At 37.3% G+C, this 23723-nt stretch overlaps 1 protein-coding gene across 15 annotated transcripts in view; it reads left to right on the top strand.

Annotated features, from left to right (window-relative positions):
• ITGB1 (integrin subunit beta 1) overlaps positions 1-23723 on the top strand; it is a 91738-nt gene that overhangs the window by 66662 nt on the left and 1353 nt on the right. For 8 of the 15 annotated variants that reach the window (XM_086334584.1, XM_086334581.1, XM_086334580.1 and 5 more), the window contains 13 exons: positions 827-912; positions 4462-4684; positions 6154-6324; positions 6898-7136; positions 9125-9280; positions 10021-10116; positions 10393-10482; positions 12116-12256; positions 12427-12626; positions 14012-14250; positions 14465-14687; positions 15353-15585; positions 17960-18126. In XM_086334584.1, coding sequence (XP_086190710.1) covers positions 827-912; positions 4462-4684; positions 6154-6324; positions 6898-7136; positions 9125-9280; positions 10021-10116; positions 10393-10482; positions 12116-12256; positions 12427-12626; positions 14012-14250; positions 14465-14687; positions 15353-15585; positions 17960-18126 — 2264 coding nt within the window. Of the gene's footprint in view, positions 1-826; positions 913-4461; positions 4685-6153; positions 6325-6897; positions 7137-9124; positions 9281-10020; positions 10117-10392; positions 10483-12115; positions 12257-12426; positions 12627-14011; positions 14251-14464; positions 14688-15352; positions 15586-17959; positions 18127-19365; positions 19447-23723 lie in introns of all 15 variants that reach the window. The other 7 variants (XM_086334574.1, XM_086334572.1, XM_086334571.1 and 4 more) reach the window with 1 other exon arrangement.

The following is a 23723-nucleotide window of genomic DNA, read 5'->3' as shown; positions in this document are numbered from 1 at the left end:
AAAGCCGTGTTTTTGAAGACTCTGGGATGAAAGAATTAAGTATAAAAAAGTATACAAAATGTATGTCCTCAGTTTCAATTAAGTAATGTCTGTGCATGCTGCATTGCTATTTTTTGATTAATCTACATAGACAAAAGACTGGGGAAAATATACAAAAAATGTATTTCTTAATGAGCAGGTTTTGGGTGATTTTTAGTTCTTTATGCTTTTATGTATTTTCCACATTTTCTATAATGAGCGTGTGTTAGGTTTATAAGCAGAAAACATACATTGGAGACAGTTCATATTAGTGTGTACTACATGGCAGGCATGCTGATTCTTACATGGATTTAAAGAAATACTTGACATACTTTGAACACAGACCTGAGAAATCAAGGAGTTGTGGATAGGATGAATACGGATTTTTCAAGTATTTACCAAACTACAATGAAGCAGCCTGGTTGGAGGGGGAGTATGGGTGTGGTGGTTATGAGTTAAATGAAAAGAAATAATAGTTTACCCAGTGGTAAGAAAATTCTTGACGACAATGACCAACTTGAGAGAGCCTGGAATTATGTCTTTGGGGGGGGAAAAAAGGACAAGTGTATAGATTAAGGGTACCTAGTCTTTGCTGTAGAAGACGGGAAAGATAACTCTCTTTTTATTGTTCTCTGCACCAGGATGATCCAAAATCACCTCTCTGGTGAGTAGGTCTGAGTCAGTTTAGTAACTAGCTTCATAGTATTTCTATGTCATGTACATATATATTGTATTGTCATTGTGATCCTGATCTGTCATTGTTTTCTCTCTTGAACTTAAGTAGCCTAATTTTTCTTTTTCCTAACAGATGAAAACAGATGTTTGAAAGCAAATGCCAAATCATGTGGGGAGTGTATACAAGCAGGGCCAAATTGTGGATGGTGCACAAATTCAGTAAGTCAGATTGATTGTTCAAGCCTTCCCATTCATTCCCTCGTCACTTAGTGTTGCTCAAAACTGTATCCTTGGGAAGTGCTTGGTGTGACTTTTCACTCACTCAGTGTTGATTGAGCAAGAGCCAGCTCTGTGTGTGACCCTGTGTGGTGGTCTGGAGCTGTGCTGCCCCACACAGGGCCCACTAGGCATGTGTGGTGATGTTGAGCACCTGAGAACTGCTGTCAGCCTTCATACATGCCAGAGATCACGGACTTCGTGATTTAAAAAATCATTAAGGTTGAAATGCTCACATTTTGTATATATTATTAATTTCCCCTGTTTTTCCCCCTCAGTGTGGCTGTTAGACAACTTAAAAATACATATGTAGCTCACCTTTGTAGCGTGTGTTATGTTTCTGTTGGACAGCTTCCCAAAAAACTCTAGCCATCTCACTGAACTATTTTAGATTTTCCCTTTTTTATGATGGGAAAGGTATAATTAAATCTGCCTAATTGTGTTTTAATTAAACTAATATACACCTGATTTATATCCTAATAAAAGCCCATTCAGGTTAGGGTTTAAATTTTATTTTTTGTCATCTCTATATATTGCTTAACATGGCACCTTCCACAAGTTAAGTAAATGTTGAATGATTGAATGGACAATGAACATTAAGTTGGAACTGGAGGTAAAGGGGAGTCATTTTGAGGATATGTAGTTTATTTACAGAGTGAATAATATCAGAAGGTTGAAGGCTTGTTTGTTTTTTCTCAGGCACCTGAGTAAAAACCCCATGTTCAGATACCTGCATTGTGGCCGTTACTGGTCAAGTATCAGATGTTTCATGTGATTTGACCTGAAAGACAAAATGAGAAGTTTTTGTTTTGTTATTTCAAAATTTTTCTACTGGCAACTTTCTCTTCTTCAAAAAATGGTGTTCTGGAATTAGTTGGAGACAGTGGAGGAGACAGGGAGTGCCTTGAGTTTGTCTCAGACAAGGCTTACTTAACTGAAACCCTAGGTTTTCTTACCTGGAAATTGAGCATGAGCTGCCTCCTTTGTGTTGGCACAAGAATTGGAGAAACTTAAAGCAGTTTCACTTAGATGATTATAAATAAGTGGTACTTGCTGTTCCCAACAATAGCATTCATTTTATGAAGGTTATAGTTTATCTGGGGTTTAGAGTTATCCTAGCCAAATTATTCTTTTACTAATTTAGCCTTTGATCTTTGTGGCACAATTCTTAAATTATTAAAGGTATTTTGGGATATGTTTACTTGAGTTTTATGATCTGAATTTCCTGGATTGGCTAACATTTGGAAATGGATGGTGCACTGGGCCTGTACTTTCGCAGCATTTTAGGTTTGATCATACATAAAGGGAAGACAGCTTTGAACTTTGAACCATCAGACCTATGGCATTCCCTTCCAGTTGTTTTTCCAAGTACAAAAAGGCTCTCATTTAGTGTTATATTTTCCTTAAAAAAATAACTGATCAAAACTATTGTGTATTCTTTTTTATGAATATCCTCACTTTATGCAGCACCATGAAATCAATAGATAATAAATACCATATAAAACTGAACACAAAGTGACCCTAAATGAAAGGCATTTCCTCATTTTCCTAATGACAAGATTTTAAAAAAAGACTTCTGGCCAACTAAACAATTTTTAGGGGTATATGTGAAATAATTAAATGGCCATTATAAGTACACATTTAAAAATGATATGCACAGATACACATGTATACACTGTTGTTCCCTCTTCTCACATTTATGAAAAACTTATTTAGAATCTTTACATCTTAGGGCTTCTCAGGTGGCACAGTGGTAAAGAATCCACCTGCCAATGCAGGAGTTGAAAGAGATGTGGGTTCGATATCTGGATCTGGAAGATCCTTGGAGTAGGAAATGGCGACCTACTCCAGTGTTCTTGCCTGGGAAATCCCATGGATAGAGGAGCCTGGTTGGCTACAGTCCATGGGGTCACAAAGAGCTGGACATGAGTGAGTGCACACATGTGTGCACACACACACATCTTAAACAGCAGTTTTTTTGCTTTCACTAAAAGTACTTCTGAGTTAGTCATCTGATAAAAATGACGCATTTTTAAAAAATGGTAGTAATATTTTTTAGCTGCTGTTTAATTACCAAGTACAGAAAAGATCCTGGATGCATTATATTAATGTATTTCTAACTCACCATCCTATTATAAACAAGAATATATTTTGTAGCTATTCCTGTTACTTAAAAATTGTAAGTCTTTTTTGTTCTCTTATTCTTTTGGCAAACATTGTATTTTTTTAATTGAGATGTTGATGTATCATATGTGTATATAGTCACAATTTTTAAAGGTTCTATTCTGCTTGTAGTTATTATAAAATATTGGCTGTATTCCCTGTGCTGTACAGTATATCCTTTTATTTGGAGGATAATGGCTTTACAGCGTTGTCTTAGTTTCCACTATACAGCAGCATGAATCCGCTATACGTGCGCATGTATCCCCTCCCTCTGAAGCCTGCCTCCCACCCCCCATCCCACCGCCATAGTCCTCTCGCAGAGCGCCAAGCTGAACTCTGCGGGCACAGCGGTTTCCCTGAGCCTTTTCACACACCACACACGGAGCGTCTGTGCCAGCGCTGCTCTCCCCTCCCCCCCCTTCCCCCCTCCCCCCTCCCCCTTTCCCCCTCCCCCCTCCCCCGTGTCCGCAGCTCCGTTCTCTGCGTGTGCATCTCTGTTCTTGGAGGTAGGTTTCTATTTCCAAACCCTGGAAATAGGGTTATCTGTACCATTTTTCTAGATTCCACATAAAACCCATTTTAAAATCACATCACTACTGGAAGTTTTACCCCACACCACAAGTACCGTTTACATAGCATTACCATTTTTTGTTTTTAAACAATTCACCCAATAGAAATACATTCTGACCCTGTTATAAAATCACTTGCTATTTTTTTTTTTTTAGTTAATTTTAAAAGGCTTTTTTCTATTAATAACCAATAGTTGTTTTTTTTTTTTTTTTTTTAACTTCCAAGAATACTTAGTAAATCTGTGGTAAATTTCTTGGTCTCCTTTTTAAAAAAGGTTTTGGGCTCATATATTTTTCCTAGTATTGAGTTGTTCAAAATATCATGAAGGAAAATGCTGTCTAATATGAAAGACTTCTAAGAATTTTTCTAAGGGAAATTTTGGGAAAAGTATTTGTCTGTTATTTGGATATATTTATTATTAATAATTCTTAACCCTGCTGAATAATTTCATAAAAAAATTTCTTTGAGTAGATACTCTGAACGTGAAACAGTTAAAATATACACTGAAGTTCTACTAAATATTTCTAAAATAATATAGTACTAGTTATATATTAGTAACAAAGGTACTACCTTCACGGAGAAATGTTTTTGTTTTGTTTATTATGGTTAGATGAAGGGAACAACATTTTGGTTAAAACCAGAGACAAAGTACATTAGACATGTTACCTGATTTTTGCAATTTAATTGGTTATTTGCAATTATATAAAAGGTTTGACCATTTTATATCATATTTATAGCTATATTTTATATGTCATTTAGACATTTTTACAAGAAGGTATGCCTACATCTGCTCGATGTGATGATTTAGAAGCCTTAAAAAAGAAGGGCTGTCATCCAAATGACATTGAAAATCCTAGAGGCTCCAAAGATATAAAGAAAAATAAAAATGTAACGAATCGAAGCAAAGGAACAGCAGAGAAGCTGCAGCCAGAAGATATCACTCAAATCCAGCCACAGCAGTTGGTTCTGCAGTTACGATCAGGTATGGAAATCTGATTCTAGGAGTGCCTTTGGGTCCACTTGAGCTTCCAGACAACTTTATATATGTTTCTGTTGAGAAATGTTGAGTATGTTAACTTTTAGAAATTTTTTGAATTTTTTGCAGGTATAATTTGTCAGACCATGTACCTGACATTTGCCTAATGTCCAAAGTAAATTCTGTTAAAGATTCAGAAAGTATTATTAATAGATTTAGTGGGTTTTTCGAAAATAAAAATATCCATCTTCTGGTGTAACTATATAACATAAAGATAACATTTTAATCTATTTTTTCCTTTGTTTTTGTACACTACTGTTAAAACATTAAGGTTTTCATAAGAATCTGTAGCAGTCCTGCATCTGGAAAAAAGAAAAAATATGCCCCGTTCTCTTCTAATCTCCAGCCCCTTCCACCCAGGACTCACGTGTGCCCTCCCCACCCCCTCCCCGTTGCCCTCTCTTCAGCCTGGTGCCTCTAGACCTGCTCTGCCAACTTCTGCTGGCACCTGAAACTGCCAGGCCTGATGGACCCTCGGCAGGCCTTTTTTTTCCCTTTATTTAACTCTGCTGTACATGTGATGCCTTTGAGCTTCTTGACATGTTTCTTTTTGGCTTCAGCGATAAGGCTTCTGCTTTCCTTCTTATCTCTTGCCAGTGCCTTCCAGTCTTCTTTCTGTGTCTTTTTTCTTCCTTCCTCTTTGTAATCCACTTAACTGGGCTTTCCTCTCATGGTTTTGAAACCCTTTGTGTGCTGTAACACAGACTTTTTTCTCTCAAGCTCCAAACACAGTTATCCAACTGCCTACTAGAAATCTATATAGAGAAAATCTGCAAGTTAAAAACGAAATGACCTTTTACCCAGACCTCTTCCTACTCTCTTCCTACTCGTGTTTTCTGATGCATTTCAACTCACACCTCTGGTACATCTCTTCTGTGTCCTTATTGGTTTCATATCTGTATCCTCTTTTTTTCCCCTATAATTTCTTAACAAGTTTGTCTCTTTAATCATCTTAAAACTTTTCATCAGGTTTTCTTAAGTGAAAATCAGATTACTTTATTCACTGCACGCAGTGCATCCTATAAACAGAGAAGAGTCTCGCTTGACAGCGTCAGTCTCTAAAACGCCCGGAGTGTCCTGTGGTGTGCCTGCCTCACCCACCCCATCCAGTTTGTGTTGTTCCTATCTGTTTTCCTTTGTCGTAGTTAGCAACCCACTATTTGCCTGTCTTGCCCACTGTAGATTGGGAATGCTGTCTTTTTCATTATCCCTGGGGCCTGGCATTTTAAATATTTGTGAATAAAAAGAGTACACAGGCATTGATTGAATTCCCTATGGAATGCCCTGGTTTTTGTAAAAACTACGTGAATAATACGGTTTACTCTATAGTGTTGACCTTATCAATCTGATTTCCTTGGCTTTTCCATTTGCTTTTGATTGCTGGCAAGCTAGTTTTCTAATCTCTGATTAATTAGGGGAGCCACAGACATTCACACTAAAATTCAAGCGGGCTGAAGACTATCCCATTGATCTCTACTACCTCATGGACCTCTCCTATTCCATGAAAGATGACTTGGAGAATGTGAAAAGTCTGGGAACAGATTTGATGAATGAAATGAGGAGGATCACTTCAGACTTCCGAATTGGTAGGAATTTTGAGAAAATTAATAATTTTCATTTTTGTAAATCTTAGCAGTTTTATCCTTCACTATATAAATGTGAGATTAGGAGGCTAGGTTTTAGCTTTTTCTTTCTGAGAGGACTGATACTCCTGTCACATGGCTAATGATTTTTCTGCCTCCTTGTTCCTCTCTTACTATAAAAAAGAAAGAAAGAGTCAGTCGTGTCTGACTCTCTGTGACTGTGGACTGTAGCCCACCAGGTTCTTCTGTCATGGAATTTCCCAGGCAAGAATATTGGAATGAGTTTCCATTCCCTTCTCCAGGCGATCTTCCCGACCCAAGGATGGAACCTGGATCTCATGGATTGCAGGCAGATTCTTTACCATCTGAGCCACCAGGGGAGCCCTTCTTACTGGCTGCCATGTTATTTGACACACATTACACCACATAGAGAATAAACTGCATGTTTGTTGTTACAGGAGTTTACTCATTCATTTGTTGATCTTATAAACATGTTGATTACTTAGACTTGATTTTTTTAATGCAGTTTAACCATCCACCCTCCATCCTCAACTGCATGTGCGTTTTCCTCCACAGGGTTTGGTTCTTTCGTGGAGAAAACTGTGATGCCTTACATTAGCACAACACCAGCTAAACTCAGGAACCCTTGCACAAATGAACAGAACTGCACGAGCCCATTTAGCTACAAAAATGTGCTCAGCCTTACTGATAAAGGGGAAGTATTTAATGAACTTGTTGGTAAGCAGCGCATATCTGGAAATTTGGATTCACCAGAAGGTGGCTTTGATGCAATCATGCAAGTCGCAGTTTGTGGAGTGAGTGCATTCATTCTCTACAGGGGATATTATTTGTGTGGAATTTAAGTGTGATTTTTCTGTCAGAAAATATTACCTTAATTTCTATACTATACTGATTAATCCCTTAAATTCCCTCCCAACTGCAAGTGGTTTAAAAAAAAAGCATAGTCAATCTGGGTTTTAAAAGCCAAAATGCTCACCATTTGAAACAGTGGGGCAGCGTAGCTTTAGCTGGTGTCCTGGGTTTTTTAAGGAGGCTCAGGGTACCCTGGCTTTCAGCTTTGTGACTGAGATGGTATTAGGGTTATCTGAGACGTCACCAGGAACATTAAAAGTGCTCAAATAGATTGTGTGTCAGGCACCATTTTCCTTTGGTTAGTTTTCTTCTGCTTATCTTTGAGAGGCATCTTGCCCATGTCTTAGTAATTTAAAAAGAAATTTTTAAGTCCTAGTGTGAAAGCTGTATATATTCTGAGAAGTCATATAATGTTTGCAATTTTAATTAGAAGATTTTCAACGACAGTAAGCTGATCCTCCATTGGACTGGTGCTTAGAATTTTTGACTCATTTACCAACCCAAAATTTTAGGTGACCTTTTAATGATGTAGCTGAGGACAGAAGTAGAAAACACTGTGAGCTAGATGAAGTTTTATCTGTCTCATTTTCCCCCCCTTTTTCCTTATAGTACCCCTGTGCCCTAAAACACCTTTCTCTTCCGGATGCTTCTTAATGGTTACTTTTCAACCAAGTTGTAGTATGCTATTTGATACCCAAGATGATGATATAATACAGTGCTTGAGATAACAGTCTTTAGACTATTAGGACAAAGCTTCAGATGTTCCCATCACTGCTCATCCACTAGGCAGTTTCCTTCTCCTTAAGAGATAATAACAGGTACACCTTAGGAAGTTTAAATACGGTAATCCATAGATAGTGCAAGTAGCCAACAAACAGTTAACAACTGTATTATAGTCAGTCTTGACTTCTCATCAGGGTAGATGCAGTTTAAGGATAGTCTCCACTTTTAAAGGGGAAGAGTAGTTTTCCAGGCAGTGCTTAGCTTGATGCCTGTTTCCTCTCCAGCCATTCATTTGTGATCCTGCTAGAAGCTCATATGGAGAAAGCATTCTTTGCGCTGTCTCTGCCTGAACCTCAGCCTTGAGATTAAAACAGGCCATGGTATCCTGGCCGCTGCTCTCTGCTCCCTGTGCTGACTGAGAGTAACTGTTCCACTTACTTCTCTAAATGCAGAAGAGACATATTCCAGTTGGTCTGCCAGCATGAATAAACTTAATTCTTGCCTTCAAGGATTTTATAGTCTTAGGAAGATATATACAGATGTATGGAGTAAATAAAGACAGGTGATTGTAAAATTACCATTCAACAGGATTTTACCACCACTTTAAATTTTTTGCTGAATAAGGTGGAGAATAAAATAAATGAACAAACAGTACTGATGGATTAAAAGGGGTGGAATTAAGCAGGATCAACTCTGAAGAAAATGCTTTTTATTAGAATTAAAAAGGGGAGGCTTTTTTAATATGGTGGCTGATAAAGGGAGTATGTGCTCCAGAAGGTGGAGTAGGTATGGATGGGAAGGGGAGATAACAGTGTTTAGATAAAGTTGGGTGTGGGCTGAGACGTTTTCACTTATTCATTAAGCACCTAGTAGAGATAAGATGATGCACAAAACCAGATGTGGTCCCTGCCCTGTGTGGAGTGTAGCTACCTTTTAGTGGGGATAAGGACATTGACTTTAAAAGGTAGTTTTTAAAAAAAGAGCTGAGACAGACAGCTAGGCAAGGTGAAGTGTTACAGTGAGGCAGGGGCGTTTTATTCAGCGGGCTCAGTGCCTTTATCAGCAAGGATGTTATTAGCATTGTGAAAAGAGAAAATACAGAATTAAGTTGAAAGTATAGTGGTAGCCTGTATAAAGATTAAAAGATTTAATCTTTGCTGAATTTCTGTAGGTAGTATTTTAAAACTGAAATCCTTTTCTTTTCAAGTCCCTGATTGGTTGGAGGAATGTGACACGGCTGCTGGTGTTTTCCACGGATGCTGGGTTTCACTTCGCTGGAGATGGGAAACTTGGTGGCATTGTTTTACCGAATGATGGACAGTGTCACCTGGAAAATGATGTGTACACAATGAGCCATTATTACGTAAGTGCTTAGCGCCTTACATATTCAGTGGATTTGGGTTTTTAGAGTATTATGGGTAATGGGCTTGTGGGTTTTTCAGGATTGGGGTTTTGTTACTTTGGTAAGTTGGGCCCTGACCTAACGTGCAGGAAAGCTTTGTTGCTGTTCTGATGCTGTGGCTTTGTGCCTGCTTCCTTCTGCGTAGCTGAGGGCCTGGTGGTAAAGGGAGCTGCTGACTCCTGGCCCTGCACCCCAGCCCAAAGCTCTGTCTCCTCTCACTCGGTCCATCAAGGAGTACCAAGTTTGATACTATGTCTAAACAAATCATTTGTATAGTCTTACACTCCTTGTCTTATTTATATATGATTTAAGGAAGTAGGCATCCTGCCTCTACGGAAAATAAACATGGGCAGTTTATTCAAGGTCTGGAAGAAACCTAAACCTTGCTGAATCTTGGTCTTTTTCTTAGTGATAATATAACCTTTAATTATGGCAATTCTTCAATTTCATTGTTCTGACATTTAATATACATAGATAATCTTTTAAAAATCTTTTTTATTGAAATTTTTATGCACACTAAAGATAAAAAAGGATCAGAAACCCACTAGACAGGATCTAGTTCAGCAATAATTTGTGTTGTTTCAGGCAGTCTTGTGTAAGTAATCCAGATATATCTGCAAATCATTATTTTCAGAAAGTTTTGAAAAACTGGAGTATATTGGATATAATTACATACTAAATTTTATTACTTAATTTCTTAGGATTATCCTTCTATTGCTCACCTTGTCCAGAAACTAAGCGAAAATAACATTCAGACGATTTTTGCAGTTACTGAAGAATTTCAGCCTGTTTACAAGGTAAATATATACTTGTGAGATCAAAATAGGAACACATTTCTAGATCCTTATTGTTTAGTCATCAAAGGCAAAATGATATGTCTGAATTGAAATGTGGGAAAATGTCATCAGATAGGCTAGATTTTACAAATGTATTTTAATTACATTGCAAAACTAGTTTTTAGGTCTGACTCCTTATTTAGGATATATATCTAGAAATGGTTTTTAAAAATAAATAGTAGGCACTCAGTAGATGCTAATTAGTCAGATTTTATAGGTTTTATCTTTTAATTGCAGGAACTGAAAAATTTGATCCCTAAGTCAGCGGTAGGAACATTATCTGCAAATTCCAGCAATGTGATTCAGTTGATCATCGATGCGTACAATGTGAGTGCATTCTAAGTAAGATCTGTTTTGGGCAGTACCTTGTTGAGAATACTTTGCTTAAAAATAGTAAAACTCCTTTCATATACAATTTAGCAGGCCCCACAAGACAATGTAAAACTTGTATGTAAAATTCTGTATGTGGAGGAAAAACTCATTTTCTTACAAAAATGTGTTTGCAAGGCAAAATAAAAGGCATGGCGGGGGCTGGATTTCTAAATTCTGTTTGAATGTCATTAAGTAATAAGTCTCCTTTTTGGAAAACAAGTATGAAACAACTTTCATTTAGATTTATAGGATTACCTCAGTCTTCTGTACTTCCCTTCATTTTATAGATTCATTGATTTTGATGAATTGTGCCAGAAAAGCCTTTTATTTTTTTCTAATTCTTCTCTTGCCATATTTTCAGGGTACATAGTTCTCTGTTCTCAAGTGGTACACACACAGTCATATGTGCATGTACTATAAAATATATATGAATGCATACATGACTTATTAAAATAAGATTTATAAGATTTTTACCCCATGTGGAAAGAAGTTGAAATTAAAAGAGGAATTGTTCATCTCGAGTTTAGTTCCGAGTACTTTAGGGATACTCATTAAGCCTTGGTCAGTAACTGTTGTAAGTCATCAGAGGCCTTTGTAATACAACTGTAACCATCCTGTGCTGCATACACCAGCTCCAGCCCTTCGACAAGTTGAATTTTATTTTCTACCTCATGCCAGGGGGTTACAAAATGTTTTGGAAAGACCCTACTCAGATTTTTACAGACTTTCTAGATTCTGGTTTTTCCCTGTCACCCCCATAGTCGTTCTGTCTTTACAGCATATCTTAATGCTTTCCTAACTCCATCTGTTGGGCTTCCCTGGTGGCTCAGAGGTTAAAGCGAGTGGTGTGACCAGGACTGAGCTCTCCGCTGCAGCCTTCTCCATTTGTCCTGCGCCCTCTGCTGTTCTACAAAAGCACTGGCTTGAATCCTCCCACTCTGGGTTTTCTTTCTTTGAGGGAGTGGGGGCAGGCCTGCAATGGCCCCTAAGCAGATTTATTTCCAGCCTATGTAGTAGGTTATTTACCTCTGTCCTTCGTGAGCTGAGGCTTCCCTGATGGCTCAGACGGTAAAGAATCCGCCTGCAATGCAGAAGACTCAAGTTTGATCCCTGAGTTGGAAAGATCCCCTAGAGAAGGGAATGGCAACCCACTCTAGTATTCTTGCCTGGAGAAATCTGTGGACAGAGGAGCCTTGTGGGCTATAGACCATGGGGCTACAAAGAGACATGACTGAGCGACTAACGCTAGTGAGCTACAAGTGGCAGGGCAGAGGAGAGTGTGTTGCCAGTGGGGAAAGAAAGAATTCTTTGTTCTTAGAACTCTTCATAATTAATATTAGGCCTCTGTGCTGTGTCATCATTAAAATTTTAACTAAATACTCTTTTCAGTTGTGTACATTATTTTGAATAATTGGTTATTTATTTGAGCCCATTTCTCTGGGTTTTGTGTTTTCTAGTCACTCAAGATTAGGCTTGCAGTATTTAAATAATACTGTTTTAACAGCTCATTTTATCCACTGGATTTATGAACTCAACTTGTTTTATAGTATCATTTGTTTGCCTTTCCTCTTACTAGTCTTTCTTTTAGTCCCTTTCTTCAGAAGTCATTTTGGAAAACAGCAAATTGCCGGAAGGAGTAACAATAAATTACAAGTCTTACTGCAAGAATGGGGTGAATGGAACAGGGGAAAATGGGAGAAAATGCTCTAATATTTCCATTGGGGATGAGGTATGTTACATGAACATTTTTCTGAAGTAAAAGGAAAAGCTTACTTGTTTATAAGCAATTTAGCTTATAATTTGAGAAACAGTTAAATATAACTTGAGTGGCTTTTTGAAAAATTTTTAGTAGATTTAAATTGCTTAGTTTTTAACTTATCTTCTTGTTTTCCTTTTAAGGTTCAGTTTGAAATTAGCATAACTGCAAATAAATGTCCAAATAAGAACTCTGAAACCATTAAAATTAAGCCTCTGGGCTTCACTGAGGAAGTGGAGATTGTCCTTCAGTTCATCTGCGAATGTGAGTGCCAGGGTGAAGGCATCCCAGGAAGCCCCAAGTGCCACGACGGCAACGGGACCTTCGAGTGTGGGGCCTGCAGGTGAGCGGGAGGCGCGCACGGTCTGGGGGCATGGCAGCCGGGACGTCCGGAGGCCGTCTGAGCTTCCTGGAATCTCTGTGGGAGCAGATAAACTACTCTTCCAACTACTGCTGCTCACCACAAGATCAATTTGTTGGTCTTGTGTGTGTGCTTTATAGAAAGCTCTTCTCTGCCTTTTTTCCTTTAGGCAGACTACTTTTTATTCTAAAATAAAAGCTTTTGTAGCCATCTAAGATGTTACTTAACAAATGTTTATGGTAGCATTTGGGTTTTTCTCTCATGATAGCAATCTGAACTCTGTAGAGCTCAGTAAGCTTATAGAAAATAATAGTGATTTTATATGGGAACTGGAATTAGGAATTAATAAAGGATGTTCACTTGTTAATACATGTACTTCTGCATTGTTGGAATAATTTTAATTCATATATTTGTAAAATTAAGAAAACACTATTTTTAGAACATAGAATCTACTACTAACAGAACTTAAGTCAAATTAGTTTTAATTTTTATACTATAAATCTTCCTATTTCATCTTTCTCCTATTTTTTTAGAACAGGAGAGAAGACTATTTTGATTCAACTGTCAGCTCCCAAATGACTAGGCTTTGAAGGGTTTTTAATCATGAGGAAAATTAATGACTATTTTGCCATCATTTACTAGCTTTCTATTCTAAACAACAAAATTACATTTTTTATTTTCCATGTCATATCCTGAGTTGTATAGATACATTTTTAGTAAAATATTATCTGAAAGATCTTGAAAATGTTTTGCCTTCTTTTTGTGTATTTACCAGATACTGTATTATACCAGTGTGTATAAGCACTATAAAAAGTGTCTGAAAAGTCTGAATCCTTAAATTTATTTTTAAACATTATGGTAGTTACATTTTTAAATGATACTTTTAGTATGGTTTTCAACTTCCATGTACTTTTTGGGCTGTGTTTTTATCAGTTCAGTCGTTCAGTTGTGTGTTTTTATACTTTTTAGTATAAAAATTGGGTATAAACATTTAGTATAAAAATTGGGCAAATAAAAGCAAATGTAATATACAGCATATCCTTTGGAAACATACCACACTCTTTAAAAATAAGTTTATCCTTTGTTTCCAAATGTTGTGTTTACCTGTTCATTGCTAGATTGTAGTTTCATTTTGATCAGAATGGTTACTTTCCTAAAGAGGAATTTGTTCCTAGGCCCCTGTGTAGACTCCGTGTGGACTTGAATGGCTGTGTGTGTGTGTACACATGTACATATGTACACTTCTGTGACACATATTATATAATTGCAGTCTGAAGATAATGTTTATAGTTTTATTTCCTCTCTTTCTCACCACTTGTTACTTTCAATTCTTTTTATGTGACTGAAATTTTGGATTCTTTGTTCAGGTGCAACGAGGGACGTGTCGGGAGACACTGTGAATGTAGCACAGATGAGGTGAACAGCGAAGACATGGACGCCTACTGCAGGAAAGAAAACAGTTCAGAAATCTGTAGCAACAATGGAGAGTGTGTCTGTGGACAGTGTGTGTGTAGGAAGAGGGACAATACAAATGAAATTTATTCTGGCAAATTCTGCGAGTGTGATAATTTCAACTGTGATAGATCCAATGGCTTAATATGTGGAGGTGAGAATGGGTCTGAAAGTGGTTACAAAATGTGGTCCTGTCTAATATAATGAAACATGTTGCAAGTTTGCTTAGTGAATAAATAGAAAAGGGGCACCATTGAGGGCCACTCCCTCCTGTGGATACTTTCTTACATATTCTTGCTTGTTTTCATTTTTCAGTGTTGTGATTATATTGTTACCACTGTTGTGAGAAATGAGATTTTTAATTGCAGGAAATGGTGTTTGCAAGTGTCGAGTGTGTGAGTGCAACCCTAACTACACCGGCAGCGCCTGTGACTGTTCTCTGGATACCACTTCCTGCATGGCCGTGAATGGACAGATCTGCAATGGCCGCGGCGTCTGTGAGTGTGGTGCCTGTAAGTGTACAGACCCCAAGTTCCAAGGGCCAACCTGTGAGATGTGTCAGACCTGCCTTGGAGTTTGTGCTGAGCATAAGTAAGTATTTCTCAGTTGCTTGAAATAGGTGATTGCTCACTGTTCGCCTGTGTATGAACACACGGTCCATAGAACAGTGCTAATACTAGGCCACACTGTAAATAAAGTATCTGTCACATTGAAGCCCACTTTGTAAATCTAAAAATTCTCAATCGCTAGTGTTTGCACATGATAGTGAATTGTATCCTATGAGGGTGGTGGTACCATTATTTCAACCTGAATTTTGTATTTAATTGAATCCATGTGGTAACCTTTGTTAAATTAGTATTACCAATTGCTAATTAATTTATTTACTGCCTTTTGACTAAATAAAATGGAAGGTTTTGTCCCTTGCAGAAAGAACCATAATACCAGCAATACATTTCAAAAGTTATTTTGGCTTTATATTGTATATTTCATATCTGATAGGGCTAGTTTTAGCTTACTACTCTTATTTCTTTTGGAGGATTTTAGTTTGGGCTGTAATAAATCTGTAATTTCACTTAGGAAGCTAGCGTCTTTATGTTTAGTTTTCCCACCAAGAAATGTCATATGTTTTTTCATTTATTCATATCTTCTTTCATCTCTCTTGGCCTAATTTGGTCAAATTTTGAGTCTAGCACACAAAATAATCTTTAAGCAAATATGATTATAAATAATAAATATAATCATTTGCATTTTAACAGAGAATGTGTTCAGTGCCGAGCCTTCAATAAAGGAGAGAAGAAAGACACATGTGCTCAGGAATGTTCACATTTCAACATTACCAAGGTTGAAAATCGGGACAAATTGCCCCAGCCAGGCCAGGTGGATCCCTTGTCCCACTGTAAGGAGAAGGACGTTGACGACTGCTGGTTCTACTTCACATACTCCGTGAATGGGAACAATGAGGCCACTGTTCATGTTGTAGAGACTCCAGGTAGAAATCTGATCATTTCAAAGTTTTTTGCATTTTCTTTTATATCTTTCTGCTGCTTAGAGCTTTTGGTAGTTCCCCTCGATCCCCGGGTTGGGAAGATCCCCTGGAGAAGGGAAAGGCTACCCACTCCAGTATTCTGGCCTGGAGAATTCGATGGACGGTCCATGGAGTCGCAAATAGTCAGACATGACTAAGCGACTTTCACTCACTCAGATCTAGGAACAGCTTCCAGCTACTTTACATGACTACTTTACATTCAAGTTGGGGCATTTTAAATCTCTTCAAGCTTAAAAGAGTATTTAGTTAACTATAAGAAACAAGGGAAAGAGAAAGCAAATTTTATGTTATGGAGAGTTTGAAGAGTAAATGCAGTAACCCATATAAAGCCCTTAGCACAGTGCCTGATAGAAGGTACTCAGTAACATCGTTACTCGTGATATTTTTAATAGCAGCTTGATTTAGGCTTGGGCACTGGGAAAGATAATTTGTTAAAGGGTATTATATGGCATGAATTTGTTCTGCTTTTCAAGAGATGAATCATTTTTATCTTTTTTTTCTGGGAACTTTTAATACGTTCTTAGAATTTTCTACATTTGTGATTATTATTGGAATGTAAGTTTTCATTTCTCTAGGATAAATGTTAGGAATTGGGGAGAGGGCATATATTTAACTTCAAAAGAAACAGCCAAACTTTTTTAAAGCCTCAGTTGTTATTTTGCATTTTCAGGTATGTGTATTTCACATACTGTTTTTTGAAGACCAGAAGCTTAAATTTTACCAGGTTTTTCTTTTGTAGATCTCGTTTCTTACTATGTTAGAACTCTCTTCATAACTCAGCTTCATAAGTATTTTTCTCCTGTGTTTTCTTCTGAAAGTTTTAGTTTCTGGCTTTGCATTTAGGTTCATAATGTATTTTGAGCTGCTCTCAGTATCTGGAGTGGAGGTCCAGTTATTTGTAGGTAGATTTCCAGCAGTTCTTGTACCATTTCTTGAAAAGGCTGACCTCTCTCCACTTTGGGTGAAAATAAGATGACCTTATGTGTGTGGGCCTGTTTCTGACTTTTGATTCTGTTCCATTAATTTAGGCATCTGTCCCTTAGCCAATACCACACTGTCTCAATTACTGTTGCTTAACGGCTAGTTTTGTGACATCTGGTAATGTAAGTTGTCCAACTTTTTTTTTCCTGAAAGTGTGTTTGAGACACTTTGCTAGTTCTCCTACTTCTTTGTAAATTTTAGAATTCACTTGCTTGATATCCTACACATGTCCTGCCAGGATTTTGACTGGGATAATATTGAGTTTATAGATCAAATTGGGAGAGCATTGACATCTTCTAATCAATGAACATAGATAAAATCTCTCCATTTATTCAGGTCTTTAACTTTTTTAAAAATCAGATCAGATCAGTCGCTCAGTCGTGTCCGACTCTTTGCGACCCCATGAATCGTAGCACTCCAGGCCTCCCTGTCCATCACCAACTCCTAGAGTTCACTGAGACTCACATCCATCGAGTCAGTGATGCCATCCAGCCATCTCATCCTCTGTCGTCCCCTTCTCCTCCTGCCCCCAATCCCTCCCAGCATCAGAGTCTTTTCCAATGAGTCAACTCTTTGCATAAGGTGGCCAAAGTACTGGAGTTTCAGCTTTAGCATCATTCCTTCCAAAGAAATCCCAGGGCTGATCTCCTTCAGAATGGACTGGTTGGATCTCCTTGCAGTCCAAGGGACTCACAAGAGTCTTCTCCAACACCACAGTTCAAAAGCATCAATTCTTTGGCTCTCAGCCTTCTTCACAGTCCAACTCTCACATCCATACATGACCACTGGAAAAACCATAGCCTTGACTAGACGAACCTTTGTTGGCAAAGTAATGTCTCTGCTTTTGAATATGCTATCTAGGTTGGTCATAACTTTCGTTCCAAGGAGTAAGCGTCTTTTAATTTCATGGCTGCAGTCACCATCTGTAGTGATTTTGGAGCCCAGAAAAATAATCAGTATTCAGTAATTTTTAGCATATAAATCTTGTACATGTTGTATTAAGTTTATATATAGGTATTTCGTGATTTTGGTGCTATTGTCGATAATACTATTTTCTGAGGTTCAGTTTCTAATATATAGAAATCCGTTTTGGTATAATTCATAGAAATACATGATTTTTACTTACTGACCATGTACCTTATGATCTTGTAAACTTATCTGTTACTTCCAGTATCTTTTTTTATAGGTTCTTTTGGATAGTGTGCCCCAAGACTTCACTTATCTTGGAGTTTCAATTCCTGTGTCTTTTGTGAGACTGCACAGCTCTCTGTAGTTTTGGCTGCACTTTCACAGGCTAACCCCCTTGTGTGCGTATCCTTTGCTTTTCACTTTACAGAGTGCCCCACTGGTCCAGACATTATTCCAATTGTAGCAGGTGTGGTTGCTGGAATTGTTCTTATTGGCCTTGCATTGCTGCTGATTTGGAAGCTTTTAATGATCATTCATGACAGAAGGGAATTTGCCAAATTTGAGAAGGAAAAAATGAATGCCAAATGGGACACGGTAAGTTGGAAAACATCTAAAATGGAAAGTGTTTCATAAAGTAAATGTAACGCTTCTAAGACTTGTTTATTAGCTCTAAAGCTGATTGTTAAAGTCCTTTAAATATTTCATTTGCCCCCCAGAATTTATTATTCAGGAAACTTGCATTCAGTGAAAAACAGAAAACATATTAAATACACCCCATTAAAAGAAAACAGTTGTAAGAATGTTTCTTCAGGTTACTGTGGTATTTTTATTTTCTTAATAATTTTAATCTTAACTCTGCTCTTCTGCCTTTTCTTTTTATATAAAATAGAATCCTGGGGACTTCCCTGGTGGTGCAGTGGTTAACACTCATTTCTAATACAAGGGGTGTGGGTTCAATCCCTGGTTGGGGAACTTAGATCCCACATACTTGGCATGACCAAAAAAATGAAAACCCTACATAACTTCAGACTGTTCAGTGGAAAGCTGCTGCTTTTTTTTAACAACCCTAAGTAGAAATCAGCCACTCAAAAGACTACATGCTGTGTAATTCAATTTATATAATAGTTGGCTGCTAAGTCACTTCAATCATGTCTGACTCTGTGTGACCCCATAGATGGCAGCCCACCAGGCTCCCCTGTCCCTGGGATTCTCCAGGCAAGAACACTGGAGTGGGTTGCCATTTCCTTCTCCAATGCATGAAAGGGAAAAGTGAAAGTGAAGTCGCTCAGTTGTGTCGGACTCTTAGCGACCCCATGGACTGCAGCCCACCAGGCTCCTCCGCCCGTGGGATTTTCCAGGCGAGAGTACTGGAGTCTAGAAAAGGCAAACCTGTGGGGACTAAACCTATGGTCTCTAAATTGCCCAGATGGGTGTCTTCATACATTTGAAAATTCATGAAACTATGTACTTTAAAAGGGTATTTTTACTCTGCAAATTACAACTCAGTAACCTTGTTTTGTACAAAACTTAAAAGCTGTAAGTGATGAAAATGTATGTCAGCATTTAGTGCTTTGAAATGTGGGGTTGGAGGCTAGTGTGGCCACATGTTGGCTGTCTTGTATTCATCTTTTGATACAAGAAGGCAGTGACAATCTTCAGTATTTTTCAGGTGTAAATGAATTTTAGTCATTTGCATTTTACAACAATTTGCTTGGATTAAAAAAAAATAATTTTGGAAGCGTAAGAATAGTAAAAATTGTCTTTTATAAACATTCACTATACATGTCAGTTTTTTTCTGATGAAATCATTAGAAACTATTTCTTTTACTTTAGCAAGAAAATCCGATTTACAAGAGTCCTATTAATAATTTCAAGAACCCAAACTATGGACGTAAAGCTGGTCTCTAAATTGCCGTTCGTATTTTCTTCATTTTCTGTCTTGGCATGTCTTTACTGCACTGCGTGTCTTTTATCACTATTGTTTTTTTTTTTCCTCCAAAGTCTGGCTTTATTTATATGGCTATACTATGGCTTTTCTTTCTATGTGTTAATAGTATTTAGAAGGGCTTTGGCTTAAGCTTTATGGTATAGAAGCAGCAACTGTGTTGTAGTGAAAAGAACGTGTGTTGTGATCAGACTGACCTGGGTCGAGTCCCAGCTCTTCTGCTTAGGTAGAATGGCACTGGGTCACTGCACTTCCCAGAGCTTTAACAGGGAGTCAGTAACTACACTGTGTTGTTTTTGGCTAATGACTACAGTATTTGATAGCAGCCTGTCAGTTATAATCCTCACTAGAGTCCTTTGCTTTAGGTGATATTATCATCCTTATATGATAACATCCTTATATATAATATCCTTTATTTAACAAATTATTATTTGTAAGTTTTAGAGTGAAAGTGAACATGAAAATTAAATTTCATGTAGAGAAAAACCCTACTAGAGTTTTAAATAAAAACTTTGCTGAAAATTTCATAGTGGTAATAAAGCTTGGTTCACCTGTTCTCTAAGGTAAGGGAAAGTTATTTTGGTGAGTGTATGCTCTACCTGGGTGACAAATGTATCATTTCCTCTTTTATCAACACTGGACAGGCTTTTTCCTTATAACTGAATTTTCATGAAATGTTTCTAGTGTGTTTTAATAAAATTATGTAAGCCCCTAATACTCTGATAAAAAGGTTGTGATTAGAACCAATTCTCCTGACTGGTGATCCTGAACTCCTTCCTTTCCTTTATTCTTATTTCACATATGAGAAGACTGAGGCACAGAAGAGTTCGGTAACTTGACCAAGTTCACAAAACTAGTTAGTGGAAAAGCTGAGATTCAAACCCAGGCCACTGGGCTCCAGGGTCTGGGTTCTTAACCACTGCATTGAACTGGTAGCAATCAACATGTCTTCAGCAGACACTGTTACCTGGTTAGGAGGAGGGAGATCACTATAGGAAATGACAGTCTTTGCTATTTCTAGTAACTTAAGAATGTTAGTGTTACTGTGACACTACTGGATGGGGAAGTCACTGTTATACCCAGAAACCCATCAATGCAGATTTGTTTGTTTACTGTGATGAATGAGAGTATACTTACAACAACACGGTAAGATTTTAAAGTATAGAAATGTTTCTTATTTTTAAGAGATACAGGGAGTACTGATAACATTAGAAACTATTATGTGTCCAATTAAGCAGATCTTAAGAATTTTGAAATGGCAAAGTTAAATTTGATGGCAGAAAATTATTGTCAGATCCATCTTGCGTAAGACTTCCCTGTAGCTCAAATGGTAAAGAATCTGCCTGCCATGCAGGAAACCTGGGTTGGGAAGTTCCTCTGGAGAAGGGAATGGCAATCCACTCTAGTATTCTTGCCTGGAGAATTCCATGGACAGAGAAGCCTGGTGGGCTACAGTCCGTGGGGTCGCAAAGAGTTGGACACGACTGAGCGACTAACATACACATACACCATCTTGCGTGGTCTGGTACATTTTCTTAGTAGTATGAGACTTAATATTCTTTTCTTCTTCACTTAGAGCTTTACAGAAAGAATGTCATTTTTAGAAGGAAACTAATTTGCTAGTTTTTTTTTTTTTTTCTCCTTTTTTCCTTTCCAATTTCTGTCATAATCAGATATTGACATTTTATATGGATACTTAACATGAAAAAATTTCTGTATCTCCTATTGAAAGGTGAAATTTTTACCTTGCTATATGTTAAATTGTGTTTTGAAGGAAATTATCAGTAACAGTGAAACTTCATGTTTTTATTGTTAAGTCAATTTTTGGTACACTGTTACTTCAGCCAAAATAACCATTTTGGATAATTCAAGGTGTGAAAGTTTTGTGAAAATTTTTTTATTCATTAGTGAAATTCAGGAAAATTAATGGGTACTGGTTATTCTGAGATGTTTTCTCAAGAAAAACTAAAGTAGAAATAAACAGTAGATATTAATGAATGAGCATTAAGAAATTAAATCATGGCTTACAAAGCACTTTTCCAGTATGGGACCAAGGTTGCTGGTCAGTTATGTCATTAACATATTTCAGATAAATAGGCAGGCAGTCTTCAGCACATAAGACTATTCATGTAGGTACATTTAAAAAAAATCAAATCATCAACTCTGTTAAAGCTGTTCATATATAAACACATTAAATGTGGGCTGCTAATCTCCCACAGTGGTGCACTGCATTTCTCATATGCAACAGAAATGATGCTGTAACCACATCAGGCCTTCCAGAGTAAGCACGGACGACATTTACTGAGAACAGAGGACTTCCCTGCTGAATGTAACCCTGTTCCTCTTGATTTAAACAGGCTTTGCTTTTTGTTGGGATGGGGAAGGGTTGCACTCTGAACGATGGGAACTAATATGCATTATTTTAGCTTAACCTCCATTTAAGATGATGCCCAACGCAGATGGTTTAATCTCTTACCTCTAACCTTGCATGTTAAAATTTTGTTTGGATGGACTTTGAAATAATAATATATATGAAATAATAAATAGAAATGTGTACATGAAAAGGCAGTGTTTTCTCCAAAGGTAAGTTCTGCCATGTAAATTGTACTTATCTGTAACTTAGGCTTTTTTTTTTTCTTCTCCATGTTTTTTTTTTCTTCTCCATGTTTTATTACCTCTCTTACAGTTTTTAAGTATTAAATATTAGATTTATCTAATGCATTAAAGAAACTTAATGGTAATTTTTTTCCTAGCATATTTGAAAAAAAATGGGAGTTCTAGCCTTGCATGATAGGAAGGTGGAAATAGACTCACTTATTTGTACTTGATTACTCATTAGGAATGTAGTTGCTAGGATCCATACTCCAGTCTCCATTATGAAATGTCTGTTAAAATACCATTGGGGATCCAGTTGGGACGAGAGCTCAGAATTTGATATCTGATGTGATTTTTGTCATCCAGATTATATAATGTTTATCTCTGAGGGATCCTGAGTTTCTTCTGTGTTTCAGAAATGACCAGGCAGGTTGTGCTTTGTAGGGCGGAGTGAAGGCACAGTGTCAGGTTCCAGACTAACTGCTGAACTGAAGTCAGAGTGGTTTATTTGGTGTTTCTCAAGACACAGCCTTTATATGTTTTACTTTCCCTCAATGAATTCTTAGTCTTTTTAAAGATGGCATCGTCTGCTTTCTCTTTCCCACTCAAGGCATACATATGTACCCTTAAAAACTTCTCAACCATATAGATTTCTGACTCTGCATGTGTATATGCTTCTATAGACCTTTCCATGTTTTATCTGTAGTCAATTTCATTTTGACAATATCGTTAATCTCAGTCAATCCCTTTTCTCTTATGCTCTTCCCATTTTATGTATGTAATTCTCTTGTGTACTGTTTCAGAGTTCTTTATCTTCATGTTTGTCATCCACCAAACTATACCCTTCTAGGAGGAAGAAATTGTGGCAATGAAAGCGATATCCAAATGTAACCTGAAGTAAAGTGTGGATAAATTTAAAAGCAAAAATTACCCTATAACCTCAAATGGTTCTATAGTAAAATACGAAACTAAATAGCATTTAAAAATCTTAAAACATTTATTTGATTTGTACTCACTTATTTCCTCTGAGATAGGAATGTTTGCGTGTATTTCTCATTTGACTTTCAAGCCTATCTTCAGTTTTAAAGAATAGAAAAAAAATGCTATAGAAGATATTAAAATGTATAATATAGAATGAGAATTTTTTAAGAAAATTACATGTTTTAAAACATCACTGTCAGTGAAGTTTGACTCTTGAAAGATCTCTCATGTTTATGGCTTGGAATCATTTAACTCTTCAGTAAAATATAGTGTCAAAGATAAAATGTTTCTTCAGCATATAGAAGAATAGCAGCTATTTCATGAAGAATAGTAATGATTTTTGTCTAAGCACATTTGGCACTGTGCCCACCTGTGACAGTCTTCCTCAGCATCTCTGCACCCTGAGTGGCAAAGCCTCAGAAGAGCACCTCCCTCACAGACAAGAAAGCCAAGCACTCTCTTCATTATCAAGCACCTTTGTGCACAATAAGGATTAAGAATCAGGCAGTTGATGGCAGAAGAGTTTGTTAAAAACTAGTTTCAAGACAGTATTCAGAACTAGTTTAAAAAAGAGAAGCCGTTGACAGCAGATCACTAGTGGAGGAAGGACTTTTCAGAAAGGAAAAGTGCCTTTTCAGGGGCACCTTTAGCCTTGTGGGGCAAAGCTTTC

The sequence above is a fragment of the Bos grunniens genome, chromosome 13 (assembly GCF_055505025.1).
Source record: "Bos grunniens cultivar Pamir isolate PY7600 chromosome 13, Bosgru_T2T1.0, whole genome shotgun sequence".
Classification (NCBI taxonomy): Eukaryota; Metazoa; Chordata; class Mammalia; order Artiodactyla; family Bovidae; genus Bos; species Bos grunniens.
This window is presented reverse-complemented; position numbering and strand designations above follow the sequence as displayed.